The sequence below is a fragment of the Syngnathus acus genome, chromosome 5, assembly GCF_901709675.1.
Source record: "Syngnathus acus chromosome 5, fSynAcu1.2, whole genome shotgun sequence".
In the NCBI taxonomy this organism is placed as follows: domain Eukaryota; kingdom Metazoa; phylum Chordata; class Actinopteri; order Syngnathiformes; family Syngnathidae; genus Syngnathus; species Syngnathus acus.
In genome coordinates, this window is record NC_051091.1 from 7,201,543 (window position 1) to 7,215,212 (window position 13,670).

The 13,670-nt window shown below is 44.2% G+C and overlaps 1 protein-coding gene across 5 annotated transcripts in view; it reads left to right on the forward strand.

Annotated features, from left to right (window-relative positions):
- Window positions 1-13,138, forward strand: part of foxp4 (forkhead box P4) — a 71,572-nt gene extending 58,434 nt beyond the window's left edge. For 2 of the 5 annotated variants that reach the window (XM_037250791.1, XM_037250787.1), the window contains 9 exons: window positions 1,549-1,636; window positions 2,827-2,910; window positions 4,229-4,448; window positions 4,530-4,606; window positions 4,682-4,783; window positions 6,504-6,637; window positions 7,122-7,188; window positions 8,057-8,238; window positions 8,350-13,138. In XM_037250791.1, the coding sequence (XP_037106686.1) occupies window positions 1,549-1,636; window positions 2,827-2,910; window positions 4,229-4,448; window positions 4,530-4,606; window positions 4,682-4,783; window positions 6,504-6,637; window positions 7,122-7,188; window positions 8,057-8,238; window positions 8,350-8,494 (1,099 nt within the window). In that variant the 3' untranslated portion in view covers window positions 8,495-13,138. The remainder of the gene's footprint in view (window positions 1-1,548; window positions 1,637-2,826; window positions 2,911-4,228; window positions 4,449-4,529; window positions 4,607-4,681; window positions 4,784-6,503; window positions 6,638-7,121; window positions 7,189-8,056; window positions 8,239-8,349) is intronic. The other 3 variants (XM_037250788.1, XM_037250789.1, XM_037250790.1) reach the window with 3 other exon arrangements.
- The last annotated feature ends 532 nt before the right edge of the window (window positions 13,139-13,670 follow it).

Below are 13,670 nucleotides of genomic sequence, written 5' to 3' on the forward strand. Positions count from 1 at the left end.
GTCAATTGAGGATGCTGAGTCCGGCCTTGACACGCTGTTACTTCCTCCTCACACAGCGGACTTCCCGTAGCACTAACAAGCTCTTAACGAAGCCCCCCTCCTAAAACAAACTCACCCTCATTATGTTTTCATGGAACTATTAAACTATTTGAAAAAGCGTGAGGGATGATATAAATCAGCCAAGGTGATGAAATCGGCCTTATCATGAAAGTGTGATCGCGATGGCATCGGACAAGCAGATCAAAGCTCGCAGGCAGGCTGGGAAAGTTCGAAGAGGAAAGCTGTTGTTTGGTGTCTCATTTCACGTAGCCTCGGGCAGATGGAAGGAAAGGGAGGGGGGGGGGGGCTGAGTGAAAGTGTGCAAGAGAGAGAGTTGAAGATGAGAAAAAAGAGGCGGTGACAGATAATGCCCGTAAGTCCGACAACGCTCCCCCCTTCCAGCCAGCTTTTGTCATCGCCCCATGAGGGTAGTGGCAAGAGCAGAGGAGGAAGACGCTCCCCTATTTCAGCCCCCCCCTTGTCAAAGTTCTCTGGTCTAGCATTCAAAGTGTGGTTGATGGGCCTGGGTATGAAGTGGGTTAAAGTCTCGTCTGCCAGGAGTAAACAGAGCCTCTTTGTGGGCCACATCCAAAAAGAAAATCTGCTACTGTTTATGTCCCATGGACAGACAGAAGGGATTTTTTTTTTTTTTTGCTTAGAATGAGACTGAATCATTGGCATTTAGGGAGACGTGGGAGGGGGGGAGAGTGGACGGAAGAGTGAGGAGAGTAAAAAAAAGGGAGGAGAGAAGTGAGATCATGTTTTTTGTTATTATTATCGTGCACTTGTGTTGAGCCTTGGATTAGCCATGCCATGACATCATTGTTTTTGTTTCATTTCAAGCCTCACTCTGATATTGCCTAACTTTCCGAGGTCTAAGTCAGAGACTCCACACGCACGCACATGATCATTTACCCAAAAACAGTGAGAGGAGTGCTTCCTTCGGATTAACACCACATGATATCATAAAAAGTCCCTCTGGAGCACGGGCACACACTTGACGGATACGCGCTGGCACAAACACGCAGTGGGCGGGCGGGCGGCAGCAACCTGTGAATAACCTTGGTGATGACAGAGGAGAGAAAGGGATGGAGGAAGGGAGACAGGGAGGGGTGCAGTGGGAAAGATCAGAAGGTCCCAGGTCCTCCCACAGCGGAGGAAACAAACAGCACCGGCGCTCAGCTCAGTCACATCCGAAAAGGCGTTCATATGAAGTGGAGTGAAGTTAAGCAGGAAGCGCGTCTGAAGATAAGCTCTCGGCCGATAACGCATGAGCTCATATCCAGGTGGTCGTCTCGGAACACGGCTCACTTAGCACCAGTCGAGTATACGCACATACAACACAGCTGCCGCGTCTTTCGGCAGACAAAATAAACCACCAGAGCATTTCGGAGACAGTTCGTAACGCTTAGCTAAATAAATCGTGATAGCTCTCCAAAGTCTTTGCCGATGAAGAGCGGCTTTTGCTTTCCTTCCAGATATGACCTAACCCCGTCCAATCTTCTTTAGGCACTTGAACAACGAGCACGCCCTGGATGACCGCAGCACCGCTCAGTGCCGAGTCCAGATGCAGGTGGTGCAGCAACTGGAGATACAGGTGGGCCTCTCGCTCGCTCGCTCGCTCTCACGCACGCATGCGTTTCATTGTCACCGCTTCCCAAACAAAAGCCCGACCCGACTCTTTCCGAGCCGGTCGATGCCGCTAACTCGTCTGAGCCCGAGAAGCCGTGTTTATGGAGAGCAGCGGAGCTTGTAATTTAAAAGGAGCAGTCGGCGGGGAAGCTGCCATCGGCCGCTCCAATTATAAAGCTGCTCTGGTCACCGACGAGAGCGAGCGAGGCGATGAAGGAGCAGAAAAGAGAGGGAAAAAAAACACATAAGCGAGAAAGCAAAGGGGCATGTAGCATGGCCTCTCTTGACCTCCAAATGGTTCATTCATGCCACAATCTTGACACCACTGAAGACACCAGCAAAGGCTGACATACAATTTAAAAAAAATAAAAAAATCATGTTCATATGCGCTGTCTGAACAGAAATACTCGGGCACGTGGCCTTCATGAAATAAAAACGACACAAGTTGCAGCTGCCTCTGAATACATTGGGACAAAAAACGTCTGTTTTGTTTTCGATATATTATCAGACACGACTGAGAATGTAACTCATGCAATATTAGCTACATTTCATGACTGACAAGATTGCATTACACACACACACACACACGCACACACGCGCACACACACACAAACAGTGACTCCCAACACTGACGGTAAACATTCTTTCTTTGAGCCGCTGAGACCTTCACTGGGGAATACAAAGTGACAGAGGAGCAGGCAGCGTCACATCACATTGGAATGTCCATCTTTATCTCACTGACATGTCACTTCATCCCTCGACAGTCACACACGCGTGCACACACACTTGGGCCCAATGTAGACATTTGAAATATTCACACGTCATTGCAGTGTGTGTTAATAGTGCTAAAACTACATCAAGCAGCAACACTTGGAAGCCGCCCCCCCCACCACCACCACCACACAAACACACATACACACACACACACACACACACTAAAAGAATATCCAGAGGCTATAATGGTACCCATTTAAAGGCAGTCAACAATGTCAAAAGGGAACAAGTGTTTCTGCAGGCTAGTGGAAAGCATGAGAGTGCTCCGCTTGCTCTCGTGATTCTCGGTTCAGGTTGTACTTCTATCCGTAATGTTGTGTCAATAAAGCGTTGTATTTATTTGTGAGTAAAAGTGCATAACCTGCATGGTGTTTCTCACAGCTGGCAAAAGAGAGCGAGCGACTCCAAGCCATGATGACCCACCTGCACATGCGCCCATCAGAGCCAAAGCCTTTTAACCAACCCGTGAGTTCACACCTGCACACGCCGATTATTATGATGACATTTTCCTTCACCATCTTTCATTCACCAATTTATGGGGTATTTGATCTTTGAAGCTTTCTGGGATACCAAAATGCTGACATGTAGCTCGCCATTTGCGCCCTCTGTTGACCATTGAGGGTCAATGATCAGTCTGGTACTCCTCAGTTTTGTTCTTTGTTTTTAACTTCTTCATTATTTTTATGCAATATTTAAATCTGGTCTGAGAGAGAAATAGCAAAGCAGGTTGATGAGACCTCAAAATTAGATATGCGTGTGTGCAGTGTGTGTGCACGTTTGACCATAGTGCTTGGCACACTTGTTATTAGTCATCTGTCTAATGAATATTTCATTATTCAGATTTACGAAGAGTCCTATTAAAATATGAAGATGTTGAAATTAATTGTCAATTAGAGAAAGAGTGTCATAATTTGACTTGATGTAAATGGTGCAGCTGAGTGGCGCACGTGTGTGTGTGTGTGTGCGTGCGTGTGTCTGACGGGTTGTTGGCAGGGGGGATCAGCCGCCATTATAAGCTAATGGGAAATCAGGAAGAGGCGTGTTCTGTCGCCGCTGGAGCCGAGCCTCCGGGTCAGGGATTGGAGAAGGAGGGGCAAGGGCGGGGCGTCGGGAATGGAAACAGAGCTTGGCCTCAATTAACAGGGTTCGACTGTTGCCGTGGTGATTTGGAAGGGTTGGAGCGTTAATGAAGTACCTGTTAAACAGTCCCGCCCCCCTCGAGTCAGTTTAAATGGTGGCGAGAGGGAACAGAGGAAAGCTGAGGAAATTCACCCCCCCCCACACACACACACACATGCAGAGGTTTTAATTAGTCCTAAACTAGTCGTTCTAACCTCTGTTCCAGAGAGACGCGGATGTGGTTTTATATCTATATATGTGTGCGTGCGTGCAAGGCCCTAATTGGACTGTATTCTTCCGTGAAGACTTGGCCACCGCAGCGCTGTTTCTGTTTGTGTTCTTTACAAACATGCTGGTGTGTGGTTTTGTTTTTGCAAGCAGGGTTAATTGCAGGAGTGTTTTATGAATAAATGTGACTGTGGCTTGTGTGTGTGCGCATGTGTGTGTGGCCAGGGATTTCAAACTAGTAGAAGAAGCTGCTGTGTGACACTCAACTTATATGATGGCTTCCTTGTTAGACGGATTTGAGGTCAGGGTTCTGCACAGGTTCTTTCACAACAAACGCCTTGCTTGATTTACTGAACTGCAAAGAATGCAGATGGTTGATTTCTGAATCGATTCTGTCGAGCGGTTTACATAGGTGACCTCACCTCCATCTTTGCAGTTGAACCTGGCTTCCAGCGGCTCTCTTCTAAAGCGTGACAATGACGTCTACCCGGACGGTCTTCCTCACCCCCCCACCTCAGCAGCAACCCCCATCACTCCACTGCGCCAGGGACCCTCGGTGATCAGCTCCTCCAGCCTTCACACACACTCCCACGCGCACGGCGTCGGGCCCATCCGCAGGCGCAACTCCGACAAATACTGCACCCCCATCGCCTCGGGTAGGTTGACGACCTTCGCTCGTGTTTTCATATCAAGACAATTTCTAATGTTTCTCGACCGTGTTACTAATCCCAACCCAGAGCTGGCTCAGAACTGTGAGTTCTACAAGAACGCCGATGTCAGGCCTCCCTTCACTTACGCCTCTCTTATACGTCATGTAAGTCTCCTCGCTTCTCTTCTTCCTCCTATCTATCTACCATCTTAATTTTCAACCGTCTGTCCGTGCCTACAGGCCATTCTGGAGTCACCCGACAGACAGTTGACTCTGAACGAGATCTACAACTGGTTTACACGAAAGTTTGCCTACTTCAGGAGAAACACAGCCACGTGGAAGGTAAACCTTCTCCAACTAAATGTCGTGGGGAATTTGAGTGGCAGCTCCTCCAGAGAGAGTGAGAATATGACCGTGAGGTAGGGGGCACATAGAGACCCTGACCTGCTCCCTCACAGTCCCAAAACCGAGGCGAGAAGGTGCAAGCGATGAGGGTAAAGAGATGGAATATCATCTTTAAATGTAGCCTTCATAAATATATAGACCTTAAAATTTGACTCCTCTTTGGCTTTATGGATTTATACAGCAGCTCGGTGAGTCAAACAGGGCGGCCAAGATGTATGTCCCTTAATAAGCCGTTAAATTTCATGAGGGGAGCAGCGGTGTCAAGTGAGTGGAAGTCATTGATCAGAGGAAAGAAGGACCAGGGAAAGTGAGTGAGAGAAATGAGGGAAAAAAAGCTTTTATCCCATAATTGTTACATTTGGGGCACAATTCAAAATGTTGACTCAGAAAAAAACAAATCCTGTCTGGTTACATCTCATTAAATTTAACACAAGACTCAGACATAGACAGGGGAAGGTTTTTGTATTATACACAATTGAATGGTTTTTTTTATTTTTTTTAAATTAGGCGTCCCCGAGCCTGATGGATGAGTGACATGAGTGTTGTGACCCGCTCTAAATGACTTCTAATATTTTAACTGGGAGAATCAGGCTTTCATCACGGAGACAAATGCAAATAACGCCTTTATAGCACCGTGTGTGTGTGTGAGTGTTTGTGTGAGTGTGCGTGGGTCTGTGTTTCCCCGTGTGTGTGTTTGAGTGAGAGTGCGTCGTCAGGGTGGCAGGCGGAGATTGGGGTCAGACTCATTTACAAAACTTAGCATGGTGGCTCAGGGGTTGAAGGGATGCGGGGGAGAGCGGGTTCCTGCGCTGATTATGGCTTGTGTAATTATGTGTGTTTGTGTGAATGTGTGTGTGAATGTGTGTGTAATTACGGCAACGAGTGATGCACGCCTGGCCTGTCCCTCCCTCTCGGCTTAGAACAGCATGTCAGAGAGAATATGCAGGATTTAATTATAGACGAATTAAAATTGGTAATGAAATTGGGCATGAACACACTACAAATGGCAGATGAAAAGGGAGGCCTGTCCCTGGGGGGGGCGGACCCAGATAGCCGCGTGTCTGCTTCAGTGTGTGTGTGTGTGTGTGTGTGTGTGTGTGTGTGTTGGTGTGTGTGCCGATGCTTGATGATGACGGATAAGAAAACTCTGAGATAAAATAATGCTGCCTCGCACACATTATTCCAAGCACGCTGCTGCAGTTTGTGTATAAAAAGAGATTTTCAAAATGATCTCATGCATGTAACTTGAATATAATATTGACATTTGTATTTAATACAGTTTGAGGAATCGTTGCAAAATGTGTTTTTGGACTGTTGTGATTTTGTTCATTATTAACGTAATGTGACTTTATTTTATAATGTGATGATAATATATTTTAAGGGAGACAATGTGACACAACATAGATTTTCTTTCACATAATTCACCTCTATTTTATTAATGTGGATCATTTTATTTTTATATACCATATGTACATCAGTTTGAGGAAAGTTACTTGGAAAAAATAAAAATATACAGGGCAAGGTTTGGCCCGCACTTGAAAACATTTCATTTCAAACATTGTGTATGATTTTCTTGTAAATGTAGAAACAGTTTAAATTAAAAAATCCTTCAAAATGAAATACAGTAAAATGTGTTTTCTCTTTTCTTCTTTCCCAGAATGCTGTGCGCCACAACCTGAGTCTGCACAAATGTTTTGTTCGTGTGGAGAACGTGAAAGGAGCCGTGTGGACCGTGGACGAAGTTGAATACCAAAAGAGGAGACCACCAAAGATGACCGGGCAAGTACACACGTGAGCACACACACACACGCACACGCACACATGTGCTCTCCTACACTTTTTCCTTGGCACACTCGAGGTTGATGTGAGCATGAGCTTATGGGTGCTGGCGTGATGATTGCCTAAATGGAACTACATTTACTGTATGTGTGCGTGCATGTGTGTGTTCCTTGTTAGTCAACACCATTAGCAAGCAGCTGCATGTGTGAGATGCACGGGAGTAACAAACCTTGTTAGTGAATGCAAACAGATGTTCTCTCCAATTGCCAGAAAAACTGGGGTTAATTAAATGCGCACACACAAACACACACCTGCACATCAGCTAGCAGACAGTCTGCTATTGTGTGTGTTTAAGCATCAGTTTACAGTGTGTTTCTACTGAGATTGATTCTAAGCTTTGGATGAGGTGGTGACATTTCCACATATGTGCCCAATCTGGCATCCTCATGGTTCTTTTTTTTTTTCCTCTCCTCTATGTGTGTGTGCGTGTGTTTAGGAGTCCCACTCTGGTGAAAAACATGATTTCAGGCCTGGGCTTTGGATCCCTCAACGCCAGCTACCAGGTAAGGAATGCCCTCCTACTCCATCTTTCTCTTGCTGTGCCGCATGCACACACACCAGCCAATCACAATCAAGGACACTAATATCAATTCCCTTTTATAATTAGCAGATTCCCTAACGACATTCGCACCACCTCCCTCGTCTCCCTCATGAACCTCACCTCCCACCTCCCTCGCTCACACAGGCGCCACCCCCACTTCCACGCACACACAGCGCAGCAGTTTTGCACAAGGCGTCAAGTAGTAGTCAATTAAGGTTACTGCATAAAATTATGGCCCGTGGCAGCAGCAAAAAAAGAAAAAAAAAAAAACATCCCTAAGCTGATGAGAGTTGCCCACATCTTTTGTGTGTGTGTTGCCGGGTGGCTGTGAGGTCCGAGTTGTCTTCTCCAGCAGTAGCTGGATGATGATGATGCCAGTGTGCGCTGACAGACGCTGCCCTCTGTTGGGGGCACTTGTTCCCGCTCTCTGAAGTTGACGCTTCACGTTTTTGTGCGTGTGTTTATGTTGAGGTTGTGGCTCAGTCTCCCTCAACATGCCTGTTGAGACTCTCGGGTTCAACTCGCAGACTTTTGACAGCCTTCTCCGTGCGCTTCGTGTGGATTGTACTGTGTCGAAGTGCCCCCTAGTGGTTTGCCAAAGCATCATTTAGAGATGATCCAGCACACGGGTATCTAAGTTGTTACTTCAAGGGCTACATTTGGAAAATAAAAGTTGAAGGTCCACAATTTTTTACCTTTGATTTATTTAAACAAACCCGATTAAGCAAAAAGTCAAGGATTTTCTGTGGGACCACCAAATTGAGCATTTTAATTGTTTCCAATGAAGTGAAGCTATGTGGATGATATATAAGCTGCTTTTTTTTTTTTTGTGGGTGCAGGCGGCCCTGGCAGAGAGCAGCCTGGCTCTGCTCAACAGCCCTCCCCTGGTGACCCCTCCATCTGCAGCCAGCCTCAACATGCTGCACGTGGGCCATGATGATGTCAGCTCCACAGTGGAGCAGGTCAACAGCAACGGCAGCTGCAGTCCCACCCTCAGCCCTCAGCAGTACAGGTACACACACACACACACACACACACACACACACACACACACAGTGACACTCCAGTGTGATCAATAATGAGCGTGTAGCTGTCAATCGCTAACATGCCCCCACACCGGCAGCCACGCGGTGCACGTGAAGGAGGAGCCCACCGAGATCGAGGAGGACTGTCGGCCCGTCTCCCTCCTGGCCGGCATCACACACATGCCCTTGCCGAGCGACGACCGGGACCTGGAGGACGACCTCCCCGCCGACGACCTGGAGTAAGACGGCTCCGCCGGACGGGATCGAAGGGGCGTGGCTTAGTCAGAAGAAACGATAGCAAGAAGAGAAAAAAAAGAAAACGAGAATGTTTTTTATTTTTATTTGTCGTTCTGGGCAAGCAACCCGAGGATGACATTGAGAAACTCCAAACAGGGTTTGAAGACCTCCGTTACTTTAAGTCTGTGGAGCACTGCTTTAACTTCACATCTCTTTCCACAAACACACACCTACACACACACACGTATACACGCACACACTGGCGCACTCCTTCACTAGTGGAAGCCTCCTTCAGCTTCGTGGAGACCCCAAGAGCTCTTTTTCCTCCTCACTCAGGCGGCCCGGCGAGTCGCGCAGGCCCACAACTGTACATGCGCGTGCGACCATGTGTATATATCCGTAGATCCGGAGCATTCGCCAAGGGAGGGAGGGGAGTGCAGTATACCTCTCCATCTACCAAACACACTTTGGAGTCAATCTTTCATCAGACCCAAACGTTTGGCTTTCAGGATGGGAAGTGAGGAAAGATGCTTTCAAAGAAGAATACCTCGAACTGCGCCAACCCAACACATCGTCTCGACATTTGTGACCGGGAGGGGGCGTGGCCCCTCTTTGCTTGTGAGATATAAAAAAAAATAAAGAGGAATAAGAAAACATTGTCCCAGCCACCCAAAAAGACTGCAAGAAAAGGAACATCCATTGCCGTCTCTTCTCCTTCGTTTGGGATGTCGAGATGAGTTTGGAACACTCATAGAAGAAAATAGCCGGGAAGTGTCTATAGAAATATTGTGACTTAAAAAAAAAGGAACCTGTCAATGACATGGAAAAAAACATGTGGTAGCTTTATCATTTCCTTTTTTTATTGATGTTATTAGTTGTCTTTATTTTTGAGGAGCATTATTCCCATGGTGGTGTTTCTTTTTCCGTGTATCTTTTCTGCCGATGCTGGTTTATTTTTGTATTGATTTTGTGTTCAATTTGTTTTTCACACCATTTCCAAAATGTATGGGGAAAAAAAAAAGAGAACCCACAGTATTGTACCCCCCCCCCTCCCTTTCACTCCCAAGTGTAGCAGGCTAGAAATTTGGAAATAGCACTTAAAAGTTACCATTATCCAAACAAATTATTTAACAACATTTTTTTTTATTATTATTCTGCATTCTGTCTCATTCATTTATTTTTGGTTGTGTATTTAGTTGAGAGATAATGCTTTAAGAAAAAAGATCTATAAAAATATATATTAATGCAGTTAGAGAATACCTCATCCTACAAAGGTTCCAATTTGAAAAAGAAACAAGGGGGGACTTCTTTGCGCGGGAAACCAAAACGTGGCTCCATTCAAAGTTCTGTGCTGGTGATTCGTTACAGTGTCGACGCTGATTCAATGTGTGAGGATGTGTTAAAGGAATATCACGTGAGATGTTTTCTCTTTTTTTTTGTATTTGCAGGATTGCTTTCTCCATAGTGCCATACCAAATTTAACATTTGTCATTTTTCAAATCTATTACCTGCTTCTTACTCCCGTCTTATTTTTGTTACAGGTAACCAAAGAAATGTTTAGAAAACCAAAAACCCTGTAGTTTGTTTTACCCCCCTTCCTTTTTTTTAATTATTATTATTTCAGCCTCCTTTTTATTCTTAAAAAAAAAAACTGGCCAAAAGACAACGAACCAGTTGTTTGAGCATTTTCTTTTTTTGTTTTTTTGTTTGATGTATTGTTTGACGGTTGAACAGGATTTACAGTGCTTACCATTCCCGCAAACCAAAGTATGAGACTACAAATTTGAAGTAAAAGCTTTTTTTTCCAGTTCCAAACTGCTCCTATTAGGTATGAGGCCAAATATACAAAGGAGTATTAAAGCCACACCAAAAAGAAAAAAATACCAGGGGGAAAAAAAAAAAATTGTTTTGTGTATAATTTTAAGAATTGAACATTAGTTAATAATTGTTAAATTACTTCTGCTTCACAACAGAACAAAAATGACTTCCAAAAAAAAAAAAAGACTTAAACATTTCACAGTAAACTTTGTCTTGACATCCTGATGATGTGACAATTCATTCGCGTCAACATTCTAAACGTTTTCCTCTTAACATTCTCCTATTTTTTTTTCCTTAATTTTAGTGTGGCCTTAATACTCCTCGGTACAAATACATAAGTATTAACATGCACAGTTCCTCTTACTAAGGCAAAAAAAAAAAAAAAAAAGCACTTAGAGGTGACAGCATGACTCTGCCATGCTCAGGCTAACGTGTGTTCCAAACACAATGCGCAGGACTAAGTCATTCCAAAAATGTGTAGCGAGGAATCTTTCCATTAAGAGGGAACCAATAACACTAAAACGATTCCAACATAAGAGGACAACAACCAAGGGACGTCATCTTTAAAAAAAAAAAAAATCACATTTTCATTCTTAACTTTTGCACTTGACACCATTTTCTTATTTAATTGAAGAAGCAACTTATTTCTTACAAAAAAAAAGACAGACCAAAAAGAACACTACCTCCTTTTGGAACTCTCGTCTATACCCCCCCCCCCCCTTCCCCTGACATTATTCCTCACTAATAACAACATGTGGACTCCCCTGTCACATACGTGTGCTTCAGCCCAAAAACAAACAAGACGGACTGTAAAGACTACCTCGCCTTAGCTGCGACCTGAAGCGCTCTCTGCAGCTCCTACGTGTCACTGGCATGATGGAGAACCCCCTGATTGGGCCAATGTACTGTTGCAGGGAAACTGTTATCAGATGTGATGATAGGCAGAATTTAACATACACACACACACATACACACACATGGGTGGCACAGAAGCAGGGCTACATGGGTTTGTGCAAACAGCGGCTCTGACCAAATATCCAAAGACCCCCCCACCAAAAAAAAAAAAAAAAAGCAGTAACCACTCCACAAGAGGACACACACTCACAAATACACACGCATCATGGCTCCTTCAGTCCAAACAAGAGGAACTGCTGCATTCAGTGGAATATGTAGATGATCTTGTGCTTTAAGGTACACCTGTAAACAAGGCGCTTTTATAAAGATTGTTGACAGGTCACCGCGTAACATTTCTTGGCATAACACAATGTATTCTTGTATATTAATGATTGACTTATCTCTCCGGGGCATTCTTTCCTTTCGTTTGCGCTTGTTCATTTTCGGTGTGTGTTTCCTGCACCTGTTTAGCTATTGTAAAGCTCGCAGCTCTGGTTCCTATACTGTACTGCTAATGCTGAACTATATGTATTTATCATATTAAGTACTGCAGGTATCTTGGTTTTGATAGTTTTCTTTTTGTTTCCATGTTTTCAGATCTTCATAAAAACGTCTGGGACGATGATTTAGTTTTTTTTAAGTGTATTATCGCGAAAAAAAAAGGTTAAAAGAGTAAAAGTTAGAGCAGTGGTTTTAGGTAAGATCTGTTTGTATATTTATCTTAGCTAGGTCTATTTTGATACTTTTTTGTCTCTGTACTGCATTTATGCGTTTTTAAGGAAAAAAAACACAAATGGATGAACTAAAAAATTTACGTTATGATGTATTGATACCTCAGAAGGACTTCTTTTTTTTTTTTTTTTCTTCTCAATGACAGGACCAAAACTTTTGAAAAGAAAATGAGTGTAAGAATATTTAGCCTCTCTCCTGCTTTACACAAATGTGGACTGTCCGTTGGTCCTTTCAGGTGCCAATATTGTGTCCCTCTGACCCCTGACCCTTGTCATTCCTTAGCTGACCTCTGGCCTGCAGGGCTGTCAATCATTCGCGGGCGGGAGGGGGGGGGTGCCAAGTCACACACTTCCTCTTTTAATCCCGCAAAGGGTTAGGGTTGCTTGCATTGTTGATGCTCATCCTCCTTTTTTTTTTTTTTTTTCTTTTTTTATATATTTGGCGTGGTCACGGTACCATAATGTAGACCGGCGCTCCGAGATGCAGCTCTCCGTCTGACTACCAAAGTCCAAAACTCCTGAACTGTAACCAAACTGATACCTTAACCAAACCGAAAGCGAGCTACTTCCAAAAGTCTCTATCGACGTCACAGATCACCTTCACTGATAGCTGTTCTCTCTCTCTCTCGTACGTGTGTGATGTCGGCCTCGGTGGCTTAAGCGGAGCCCCAATTTGTCACGTGTGATTGGACGCTTCTCAGTCTTTTAAAAGGAGGGGGGGTGGGATTGGGTTGGGTGAGGTGGACTGTCCAAGTGGAGTATACTAAACAAGTCCGAATGACCACTTCAGCTCTCCTCTGGTTAAACCTTAGGAATGTGTGTACATTTTCAGCAGTGACTCTTCAGTGTGTTGTGATTTAATTTCACTTTATTGCTTTGCTTAATTTTGTTGCTATTTTTTTTTTTTTTTTTGCAAGTGTCACCAGACTTAGAGGCGGGGGCTGGGTGCAGGTGGCTTTAAGACATAGTGAAGCCTCCATGCCGGGTAGCCATGTCGATGCCAGTCACTGCCCTTTCTTTCATGCTGTATAAAACACACACACACACACACACACACATGCATATATCTGTGTATTTGTAACCTGAATCTTCTTGTGTCTGTCCATGCAGACAATAAAAAACTGTACAGTAGGTCTAGTTGCATGTAATCTGTACTAATTATTGACAATGGCATTATAAAATGCAATAAAATACTTATTACACTGTCCCATTTGGAGTCTTTGTTACTTTAAGGATTAATAATTAATCATGGATAAACTAAAAGTATCAGGTAATTATATTTTATCAAATATTTTTTTAATTAATCATTGTAATTTAATTTTATATTCTAGGCATCAACTGCTTTTTTTCGCTTTATCTTGGTCATAGCTGTGTGTCTAAATCATTCTCATTTATGATTTACACACAGCAGTATTAAAACATTTCCTTCTTATAATGTAGATTATATATTAAAGGTAATTTATTGATTTACCACATCAACAAATTTACCCAGTTTAGTGAGTCATGCAAGTAAAAACATGCCTTGAGATGAGTCGCTAGCAAACGCTGAGTCAAGGAGAGTGTGTTGTGATACAAAGAGCAGCCACCAGGAGGAGTAAACAAACCGGACAACACAAGCAGCATATCACAAACATGCAGCTTGCGACAAACAGCCACTGACAGCATCCTGCCAACAGGGTGAGCCAGAGAGTTCACAACGGCATGTGAGCGAGCTGGCAAGGTGAGCTCCTGCACACTTT